This window comes from Papaver somniferum, unplaced genomic scaffold, assembly GCF_003573695.1.
Source record: "Papaver somniferum cultivar HN1 unplaced genomic scaffold, ASM357369v1 unplaced-scaffold_135, whole genome shotgun sequence".
Taxonomy (NCBI): domain Eukaryota; kingdom Viridiplantae; phylum Streptophyta; class Magnoliopsida; order Ranunculales; family Papaveraceae; genus Papaver; species Papaver somniferum.
The window spans coordinates 1,063,037-1,075,207 of NW_020622713.1; the positions used below are offsets into that span (position 1 = coordinate 1,063,037).

At 34.8% G+C, this 12,171-nt stretch overlaps 1 protein-coding gene and 1 long non-coding RNA gene across 2 annotated transcripts; both read right to left on the minus strand.

Annotated features, from left to right (window-relative positions):
- Positions 1-348: 348 nt before the first annotated feature.
- LOC113334264 lies at positions 349-1,476 on the minus strand. Its single transcript, XM_026580599.1, has one exon. It carries the CDS (start codon positions 1,474-1,476, stop codon positions 349-351), a length of 1,128 nt encoding a protein of 375 aa, XP_026436384.1.
- A 1,263-nt stretch (positions 1,477-2,739) lies between these two features.
- Positions 2,740-6,885, minus strand: LOC113333957. The gene is made up of 3 exons (XR_003352466.1): positions 6,580-6,885; positions 6,307-6,420; positions 2,740-2,769 (listed from the first exon to the last, which is right to left on the minus strand). It is a non-coding gene; the product is annotated as an uncharacterized LOC113333957 (long non-coding RNA).
- Positions 6,886-12,171: the final 5,286 nt, after the last annotated feature.

The window sequence follows — 12,171 nt, forward strand, 5'->3', positions numbered from 1 at the left end:
AGGTGGTGGATTCAAAAACCCTAGTAGTGTTCCCACAACTGTTTACTTTCATCTTCTTTTATTCACTACACTAGTTCACTGCCTTTGGCTCAATGCCATTGTTTCACAGTTATTCCTTGGTTCACTATCTCACTGCCACTTAGTTACTTGTTTAGATAACTTTAGCTTAGGAAGATTTCAACACACACCCTAGTCCCTGTGGAATGACCCGTATTTGCACACACATACTACAATCGACACCGTACACTTGCGGTATAACCGCAGGCCCTGCCATCTTTATCTTTGCTCTGCATTTTATACACCAATCCGGGCCTGCCAACTAGCTACGCCTAAGTACCCATCAAGTAATTAAGTTTTCAAACCCAAAGACAAAACAAACGAAGAAGCAATAAACGAATGAGTAGCACCAGTATCAAACAATATCTTAGCCCAAGAATTGTAAACTAAGAATGTACCTTCAACAACTGAGTTATCCGGATCCTGACCAACATGAGCAATGTTGAACGCCTTAGGTTGCTGAGGGGGCTGTCGAGCTTGGTATTGTGGTGGATTGTTCTGAGGACGGTTCTGCTGATAACCTTGACGTTGGTTCTGAGGTATAAAGGGTTGTTGGTTCCTATGAGAAATAAGTGCAGGACAGTTCCTCTTAAAATGTCCAGGTTGCTTGCAATGATAACACGAAGGTGCAGGAAGCTCCATATTCGGTCCATTTCCTTTCTTCTGGTATGGGTGGTTGTTATTTTTATTCTTGTTCTTATCCCCATTGTGACGTTCTCTAATTCGATTTGCCTCCTCAATGTCTCTCTCAGCAATCATCGCTCTTTCCACTATCTCATTATAAGAGGTAATCTTCAAAATAGACAACCTACCCTTAATTGAAGGTCTAAGTCCCTCCTGAAACTTAAAAGCCTCCAGCTCTTCATTCTCCACCAGATGAATAGCAAAACGAGAAAGTTCTTCAAACTTGGCTTGGTACTGTGCTACGGTCATATTTCTCTGAGTCAACTGCATAAACTCGATCATGCGTTGGTTTCGTGCAGTTTGTGGAAAGTACTTATTTAGGAAGGCGAGTCGAAATTCTACCCAGGTAAACAGACCGTCATTCCTAGAACGACGAGTCAAGTCCCACCAGCGAGTGGCCTCACCCTCAAGCTTAAAAACAGCAAGATCCAGCTTATCCTCGTCATTCACGCCTAATAGGGTGAATATTTTCTCAATCTTATCTATCCAATCTTCAGCGACCAGTGGATCAGGACTACCTTTAAAGGAATCGGGCTTTTGTTCACTAAACCTTCTAACTAACAAAGCTCGTTGATTAGGTGGTGGAGGGGGAGGAGGTGCATTCTGATTAAGATTCACTTGTTGTTGCATCGCTTGAGCAACAGCATTCAAAGCACGAACAACCTCACCGAAACCCTCATCATGTGAGACGGCTAAACCATTCGTACGACGAGAAATGTCCTGATTGAAGGACATTAAATTATAAGTAACAACGAGAGAATTATCTATGCAAAAGAAGTGTAACCTATTACGCATTCAAACAACAACAATCAACAGATACACGAACAATTTCACATTTAAGCATATAGACGTACCGACTTATTCAGAAACTAGCCTGCCCAAAGGATCAGACTAGCTCTGATACCAAACTGTAACAACCCAAATTTCGGGCCTGGATTTCAACCCAAATCCAAAACCAAAAATCCAAAATGCTACCTTAAATATCAGGCCCTGACTTCCATACTTGGCCCAAGTCCAAACGACTAATTCTTTGTTTAATCTTTATTTATGTTTAATTCAGAAATTCTGTTGCAGCGGATACATAAAAATTCTTTTCGGAACATCTAACCGTTAATTTGACGTGATTTTTAATTTACATGAACCCTAAAGAAATATACTTTATCAGAAAAATTAATTTCACCGTTAAAAGTTCCAGATTAAATCCAAAATAATTACGTTTTTAAGAAAGATTCATAAAACAGAAACTGACGCCAGGTCACTCAAATAATTTTTACTGAGTCCTATACGAATCCATAAATTATTATAATTATATATTCTGAATCGTAACTTATTGCCTTTCCAGTAATAAAATTTCTAGGATTTTTAGTTTATCTTAAATACCTTTTGACCATAGTCAAACGAGTAGTTGACCAGTACTGCAGAAACGTACAACAGTGACGATTCGTTTTAGAAAAATCATATCAATTCACTCACAACTTCAAATTTTCTTTGGTCGATCATTATGAAAAGATAAAAGAACCATATTTGAGTTTTCAGTAGACTCTAAAGGCTAAAACATGACATAGAATATTTAAAAAAAATAGACAACTTCAGTAAAATTGAATCTGACAGAAAACGTCTGATCCTTGTACAGTGAAAACAATTGATTTAAAAATACTTCTGGAACTCAGAAAATTATGAAATTTTTATATGTACATATTGAGAGATTTTTACATGTAACATAAAAAAAATGAGACAAAAACGTATTATATAATAATCATGATAGACAGTCAAACTGACATGATCCAAAAATTTCCATTATTCAATCAAATAGAGTAGTCTAAACAAAGCATTGTTTTCTTTGGTTATACATTAACCCAATAATCTTTAAAGCTTTAATAACCAATGAATAACTAATTAAATCATCTAAAAGAGTTGATGATATTTTTTTTACAATCCCAATCATAAATCCTATGCAAACTACTAATAATAGCACCAAAACCGATCTCTACGCTTTTCCGCCATTAACTCCTTGTGGTGCCATAAAATCTGGAATTTTTTTTGTCATTAAACGACGTGAGTTGTGACACCCAGTAGGAAAAGAAGCAACGAAACATTTTATCAAACATTTTCAATTCTTTTTAAAACAACTAGCATGGTTAATAGCATCACAATTACATGGAAACACCACATCCATAAGGACAATCAAATCAATCACATCAAATCCGCTCGCCCCAGGGAGCCCCACGTGGGTTTAGGAAACAAAACCGTTCCCAAGGATATCTCGTATCTCATCATAGTTGTTTTTAAGAATCACAATCTATGGACCGCAGCCCAACATACATAATCATACTCACAACATCGATTATCATTCATATATGAATCAAAACTTACAAAATAAAATTAATTAAAAGAAACTTAAATAAAAAGAAGGTTTTTGATTGTGTTGCGCCTACCTCAGATTGCAACCCAAACAACTCAAGAAAATAAAACTCCAAGCTTTTCCAAATCCGTTCCAAATACTAGGTTTCTGTTTTTTTTTTCTTTTTTTTTTCTTTTTTTTTTTCCTCTTGTGCGGCTAAGAAAGGACTAACCCTAAATACTAAAACCTAAAAAGATAAAGCAAGCATAATATATACGTATCAAGATTTTCAACCGGCCTAAATTAGGACGCTCAAATTATCAACCCGGTCCAAGTTCCCTAAATACCTAACTAATTAAGGCCAAGAACCAATCATAGTGTGACATGTAGCGAGAGCACAAATTGCAACTAACAAGAAAGAAAATTTTGTTGTCAAAGACACGTTTCACTGGAGGAGAACTTCTCCCACTTTTGCTTGACATTATCTAACAGTTAGACTTTTTCCTCTTTTAATTAACCTAGCACATGCTTAGCTATTTAAATCCTAACCTTTACTAACGAGCTAAGTGGCAACAGTGCCTATAAGCGCACTGTTTTTAATTTGCCACCTTCTGAATTTTGTTACCCAAAAAAAAAAACATAAATTACCAAAATACCCTATAAAGCAAAAATGACTATTTTAGCCTCGAGATTAAAATGACACAAGTACCCTAAAAAAATTGGGACGGGCCTTACAGTAACACTATTAGGTACACACATTAAACAGTACTAATGTTCTATGCATATAATGGCCGAAGTTGAGCACTAGCGGAAATGTAACCATATTCGTGTTTGCAAGACAAAATGAACATGCAGAAAAGTATCCATTCGGTAAGTCTATTTTGGTTATACAGAGACGAGTTTGGTTAAGAAATACGACTCAACCATACCCAATATTTACATATACAGAGAGGAGTTCGGTTAAGAAAAAAAGTTCGCGAGTCAACCGAACTCATAAGTTCAGTTGGGAACAAATTTTTTCTTAGCGGACGTTTTCTTCAAGTTCTTCATCTACAGAAGTTTGGTTAGTAAAGCTATGATATTTTAAAATGTCTCTTAACCGAACTACTATTTATATCTTCCATCTTCACCGTATTTTGATGATTACTACTCAAATTTTACAATCAAAAACAAATTAAATGTAATGGGTTTATGAGGAAAAGAGAACAAAATATGATTTATTTATTTTTTCAAATTCAGTGAGACGACGAGTAACGGTAGGTGATGGGAATAATTTTAATTTTATTAATGATTTAGAATAGATAAAAGGATAGGTTAGTCATTTCTGTACTTTAAGAAACCCGTTATAAGTGTAAACAAGATAGCCTTAGTAATCATTGCCCCCCTCCAAAATAGGGGTGGGACTTGGGTTGGGTTAAACCACCCAACCCATGCCCAACCCGAACGTTGGGCGGGCATGAACAACGTACATCAAAACTTTGGGCAAATTTTTTATAAATCCGAGTTAAATTTGGGCAAGCATGGACACAAGTATTTCTAACCCAAACAACCAGCCCAACACGAAGAACTATGATGTATCTATATAAATAGAAAATTTAGATATTATCTTCACATCTAATAATGAAAATATAAATTATATCTATCTCATAAATCAATCATTCAATATGAAAAAAGTTTATATTATTGTAAATAATCTTCAGCTATTTGGAAATTTAAGATAAATGAAGCAATTAAATCTTATTATTATCAAAATTTTGTAATCATTCTAGCATAGGCTAGATTAAAATGTTATGGGAGTAGCGCAAGGAGTTGTTTCCCCGTGGTTCTTCCTTTATAAAGAAAGCTTATTGCGGTTTATTGCGAAAATTAGAGTTTAGGGTTATAGGTATCCATACATGTGAAAGTAAAACAAAATTTAACTAGTGTTTGTATTTCCTATAAGTACATTTTGATGTTTATTGTGCGTATTTATGTATTTTTCCTAGGTACACGTACATATTACAAATTCTTTTTGATCTTTTTAAGGTATACCTCTGTGGACAAAGAATTCAGAGATGATAAAGAATTATTTAAGGATTTGAAGTACTATAAAACTTCTTGTGAGAATGTATTCTTGTGTTCGAGGAGGATAATTAGGGTTTGATATAGCATATATTGTGAGTATACAAGTTATTTCCAACGATTTTCATCTTGCATGCTTTTAGTTTTTATCTTAGAATAATCAACATCCCATGTTCATGCTCCTTCTGTTTCGTATTTTCTCATCAGTCATCACTAGTGTATCACAAACTTATAATTATAGGGACTAGATTGAAGGTTTGAACCATGACACCACACATTGATTGTCTTAGACGTATGTTCGTACGTGCATAATCTATTGCATATGATTCAATTAGATAAAACATATGATAAAAGTAGATTATGCAATTACCTGGGGTTTTTTATAGGTTACGGCCGGGAAAATGTTGCCGTCCCATCAGTAATACACAACAATCGCCTGGAAAAGTTCTTTTCCAAGTCACTATAAAGATTTACAATTCAACATTTAAGAACTCCTGGCTATAACCAATATTTACGGCTGGGTTAATATGAACTCCTTCCGAATACTTATCCAGAGCCACCCTTGTCTCAATCACGGCTGCAAACCCAACCGTAAACGTAGTAAACGGCTGGGATACCCAGCCGTTTTTGTGCCTGAACATTCGACTTCTATTTTTAAACTAAACGGGTAGTTTCAAAAAAATAAAGACGTTATGTCATTAAACCCTATAAAAGGAGAACATTTTATCTTTTTTTTTTCTCACACAAATTCTAGTTGTAAAGCTCTCATATTCATTCTCATCTATTTCTCATCAAAAAAAAAAAAGTAAAAATACTATGTGACTCCCTACACCAATGAAGAAGATACTGCGATTGTTAGAGCATGGGCGACGGTAAGAAAACATGATGAAGATATAGAAATTGACGTAGATCAAATGATTTATCTCTTAAACTATATCACGGTTTTTCGTAAACTTTATACCGTTGAAAAGCATTTTAAAACACCTACGTAACGAATATAAACATAACTATCAAATTATATATATTTCTTATAGTAACAAAAATAGGTCATCTATTTATGGGATAAAACTTAAAACCAAGTAGGTCATCTAATTAGGGACGGAGGGAGTAGTTGAAAACAAAATGGAACAATAGAATCTGAAGGGGTCAGAATAATTGTGTACCTCAAACTTCTCATTCCTGATTGCATCCTTCATCAATGTAAGAAGACGCAATACTGGCTCCTCTTCTCCAAACAATCTCATTGAATCCCTAATCCTTGCAACTTCCTTGCAATCCTAGAAAAGGACAAAGTAATGAGATAACTCAAATTAGGGCAATCAAACCAAAATGTATACCCAAAAATATAACAATCTGAAAAGAATTTGTGAACTTTTCTATGAAATTCACGCAAACAAAACCCCAAACCCTAAAACCCCACAAGATAAATGACTGACCAATTATAGAAATTATGGAAATCAAATTAACCCCCCTCAGATTAGCAGCTACTTCCATCTTCTGAAGACGACAACGATGATGATTATAAAATATACAGAAGACCTTACCAGGGTTGCTGTATCACTTTGTAGATATATCTTGAAACCCTAGATAATGAATATAAATACTGGATCTAGGTTTTCATCTGTAGTATAAAACAAGAGATCAAGGTTTAAGAAGCAGGAGAAGAAGAAGAAGGTAGTGGTGGTATCGGCTCAGGATTTTAGTCACCACTGATAAGAGAGGAAGAAGGTATCAAAGTAGAGAGAGTGAGAGAGAGGACGAGTGGATGAAATGAACTGAGAGGGTTTTTCTAAAGAACCATCAGGCATACCCAAAAATTTTGGGGCATACATGTGGATGACCCTAACTAGTGTGAGGTGATAAGGGGTGTCTAATGAGTGGTTAAGTTACTTAGATATCCTTGATTAATTAATTTTTAATATTAATTTTAACTAGTTTTTTTTTTAATTAATTTTTCTTTTTTTTTGAATTTTTTGAATTTTTTTTTATTTCGTGTATTCTTTTTTACGACAATTACAAAGCAAATTTCGGCTAATAATAAAATCAAATATCAACCGAACTTCTCATTTTTTTCATCTTGAAAGTGTCGATGAACAGTTCGGCTGATAATTAAGCACGAAGATGTTAGCCGAACTTCACTTTATGAAGAATAATACTAAGTTCGGATGTCCTATTTTTTTTATCGAATCTGCCGAATCTAGGTATATTTCACAAAACACAAGTTCGGCTGACATAGTATCAGCCGAACCTACGTATTTTTGAAAAAAACCTAGGTTCGGCGTATCACTTGTCAGCTGAACTTAGGTTCGTAAATAAAAAACATTTAACATAAAAAAATAAAAAAAAAAGTGAAAAAATAAAATTTTAATTTTAATTTAAAAAATATAAATAATGAGGGCATTTTTGCCATTATGAAAAATGGCTAAATAAGGGGCACTACAGAAACACTATTTAGCATCCTGGTTTTGTCTTATTCAATATGCCCCAAAATTTTTGGGTATGCCCCAAATGATGGTTCTTTCTAAAAGGGAAAATTTACTTCTAGCCCAATTCATATATTTTGTTTATCACAAATCCATCAATAAGATTGTAGTATATATTAAGAAGGGCTTTTTACAAATCCAGGTCCGTTTTTTTTATGGTTTACAATATTAAGCCTCTTTTTTTATTTCTTACAAAACTAGGCCTTATTTGACCCAAAAAAAATGGATGGAAAGTTAGCACCGTTAAGTGCACCTAAAAAGACTTATTAGTCCTTTCAATGGCAATTGTAACCCAACTAGAAGGGTTGACTCTGTACACGTGGAATCTGAATGCCTCGTCGACACTGTACACATCATCGATTCAGCCACATGACACTTCATACGTGGCACTCCATGAATAGAAGTGCTTTGTTTTACATACAAAAAGCTATCTTATTTCATAAAACCTATTTCATTAGTCTTCCTCAACAAATGAAACACAAATTCTAGCAAAACTTAGATTTTGAACCAACATAAAGAGTACCATTAAAAGGATAAAAGATGCCAAAATCAATTTTATCCAACAAATTATCAAGCACTATGGGCACACCTACAAAATTCACATAAAAACAGAAAATTGTGTATTGAATTCAAATGAAAATACCTCAAATCACTTCAAACTATCACCACATCATTACTCATCATTAATAACACTATATAGATTCATTCTTGGAAGATACGAAACAAAATCTGCATCAGTTCAAGCGAAATTCTACAGACTTCCCTTTGAGCATCATCACTAAAACCATTCTCTCCATACACGACCATTAAACCTGGCAGTAACACACATCTACAGACTTCCCTTTTGAGCTTCAAAATTCGCCTCAAACCCATCTACCATACATACAAATCTAGTTCAAACCCTGCAAAACAATCCACCAAATTCCATGCAAAACAGCCACAAAGCTTGGTTCAAGCATTAGTCGGTCAGGATCTTAAACGAACACATGGTGTGAATAAATCTGGTAATGAAAATATATCCCCTTTTTGATGTTGTATGAGTCGCCTTCAACCTTCAATTTCACATTCATCATAAACCACAATCATATAATCATTCAAAGACACTAGCACTGCAGTATACCCCTTCAAAAATTCCCATGAAAATGGTCAGTAACAACTTTAGTTCTTCATCCATTCAACTAATCTTTACAGCTTCAAATCCAACCAAATTAGTCACAGCAAACACCACAATCTTGGGCTACTTTTGTTTCCCCTTGCTAACTTCTGAATTCATCCAACAAGAGCAACAGAGAACAGTCTCGTTCATTGATTTTCTGGCAGCAACTCAAGCTCAGATGTCGATAGACAACGACAACTCTATTTTCTCATCTAATCAACCCTTGAATTTCCTCTACGAACTCTCAATTAGCAAACCCATCATGAAAAATCATTTTGATTCTTCATCAATTTCATCTTAAATGCAGATAACCAAACAACCCTAGTTTCTTTGTAACATGTCCAACTAGAGTCAGATTGCAAATTCGACTAAAACCCACCTCAAATCCACGATCAACTGCTTGTATTTCATCACCATCTCTCAAATCTACTGAAACTCATCCATTTCTCATATTGCAACCACAATCAAAACCCCTTTTGCAGCTCATCTTCAACATCCTCCAGGCGTTATACAACTACCACTATCTTTCTCTGAAATCGTCTCAAACTCTACGTTAACAATCAATCAAAAAATTGATTTAGGTGAACCAGAGAGAACCAGAGAGAAGAAGAAAATGAAAATAAATCTCTCTCTTCTGCTATTAGATGGGTTATCATCTAACCATCTAAGCATCTACACCGTCCAATTTCTCTGAGATCTGGATACCTTAGATTACTGGTTCTGAGACAGACACGTGTGACGTTAGTTGCCATGGATGTCCATCGTAACCGTTCAATTATCTTTGAGATTTCATCTATTTTAGATTAGGCTTTCAGATCGATATATGTGGGCGAGATTTACTATGGTATTGACACTCTCCAGAAAGGGCAGTTTAGTAATATTAACACTTTCATGAGATATCTGTATACGAGATATTGACTAGTCAACACGAAAAATTGACTGAGATAACGGTTTTGAATGGAATCCGTTTGATAGGCTTAGATTCGTAAGAAATAAAAAAGAGGCTTAGATTTGAAAACGAGGGTCCAGAACAGGCCTGTAACTGTATATATTCCTATTAAGAATCCATAATTAATAATAATATGAGTTTGATCAACCAAATAACCTTTAACCAACTTAGGTATTCCTATGCACATGCCAAAACATGATATTTGGCATATATGCACCCACTATGGGTATGCCAAACTGCCAAACTCATATGCCAATATGTTTTTCCTGGCATATAGGCATACACGACAGAGTTTCCATCGAGCGATAGAGTCTCGGTCACTCAATGGTCAATTTATCTCTCGATGGTCATTAAATCGACAGCGATAGTCAAGCTGTCGCTCGCTACTATGATAATCTCTCATAAGATATTCATCTAACGGCTACCATTCTCCCCCCCTATAAATACCCAATTCCAACCCAATTTCAAATTCATTTCACCATGGCTAGTGCTCGTATAACCGAAGTGGATTTTACTCCAGAGGAAGATGTTTCTCAAATTCATGTGCAGGGATTCAAATTATTAAGTATCGTGTTATGCAATCAAGGTTAATTTTTAATGAAATGTAAAACTAGTTTCAATTTGAATATTAATTTAAAAGATAGTTTCTATTAATTATTAATCTAAAAGATAGTTTCCATTAATTTAAAGAAACAAAATTACATTTCACATTTCAACTAAAAGATTACATTTAAACTACTCATTTCCTTGTCCATTTCCTCCCTGACCAAAGATCCAATTTTCTGCATTTTCTGGATTCATAGAGTTGTTCAACAAATTAGTTATGGTTCCGGTTTGAGACTCACTTGGTGCTTGAGTCTCATCAGAATCACCATAACCTTGATAAGCAATGGGATGAGGGGGTATGAGAACACGATACAAATCTTGAAATACGTGTTGTTGATATTGTTGCTGGAATGGTTGAAATGATGATGAGGTTGAGGAAATTGGGGTATAAAGATTCGTTTGCCTAAATACTTCCATGTTCACACCACCACCTGGAGTCATTATGTCAGTTTGCAAATGACTAAACATACGTGTAGGAGTCATTACGAACAATAGCAGCATGTTGACCATTTTCGATCTGTGCAGCTTCCCACTACTCGGAGTCATACTTCCGTATGATCGGAAATACATTGGTATGATTCTTAAGATAAGGTTCCGAAACAAAAAATATGTATACCACCAATACTGAAAATAATAACATTCAGCAGGTTAATAAGTTTTCCATATGAAAATGACAAATAAATACATAATGTGAAAAATATTTTTTCTTACCTCTAGAACTCCCCCAAAAGCATTAAAACTATCTTTACCACACGTCGAGCTATCACCGAGGGCCATGTAAATCTTTGATAAAATCGCAGACCCCCAATCATATGTTGGTGCTTGCTCTAAATCTTCTAATGCTTCGAGAAACCCAATTAAAACTACTGAGTTAGCATTTGGAAACAGACATTGGCCTAGTGTTCACAATACAAACAGAAGTTCTAGCTCCTCATAATGGTCGGGGATCAAATATTCATTACCAGCTGCCCTGTTTTCATTCATTTTCATAGCATAACGCTGGAAAAAAATTTTCAACCCAGCCACCTTTAGCCCATGTGCTTTTATTTGTCTATATCAATTATTTCCTTCTAATTCATTTGAATATAAAGGAAGTCTTTGTTTCCACCTACTGTCTTATAACCAATTTAGTCTGTTAAATGGTAGTAAGTTTCCTTGGCATGGAATTCCCGATAACATGTATAAATCTATCGGTGTAACTCCTATTAAAAATAATTATTCATTTGTTGATTTTTATGAAACAAAACACATAATCTAAAAATTAAATTACTAGAAAAGACTGACTTACCGCATTCAAAGTCCTTGAAAAATAACGTGTTTATAGTCTTCCGCCATCGTTCTAATATAAGTTGAACACCTTGAGTCATGTGGTTTCTAGGTTGTATTTGATATAGCTGTCGCCAAGGATACCTTCTAACTCTCGCTTGAACAACAGGGGTAAGTAATTGAAAATTTTTACGTAACTCAGTCCATCCACCTCTTAGAGTTATCGAGTTAGATCGCTCCTCATGATCAGAAAGGTGATTAGAGAATATACCTTCACCGGCTACTTGTCTAACATTATTAAACTCATAATTTGTATCCACAACAAAACTTACTCCACTTCCTGGGGTACTAGTACATCCTTTCGCTTTTATGTTTCTTTTTGTTCTCTCCATATTTGTTTACAAAAATTAAAAGATAAACGTTTAAGTTTAGAACAGAAGTTTAAGAAAATCAGTGGTTTTGAGAAGAAGAATTGAGAAGAGTTGAGAAGATAGGTGCAGTATTTATAGGCGTCAGAAATTCGAACGGTAGCGATATTGATTATAACGTCAGCGATGGAGTCAATTTC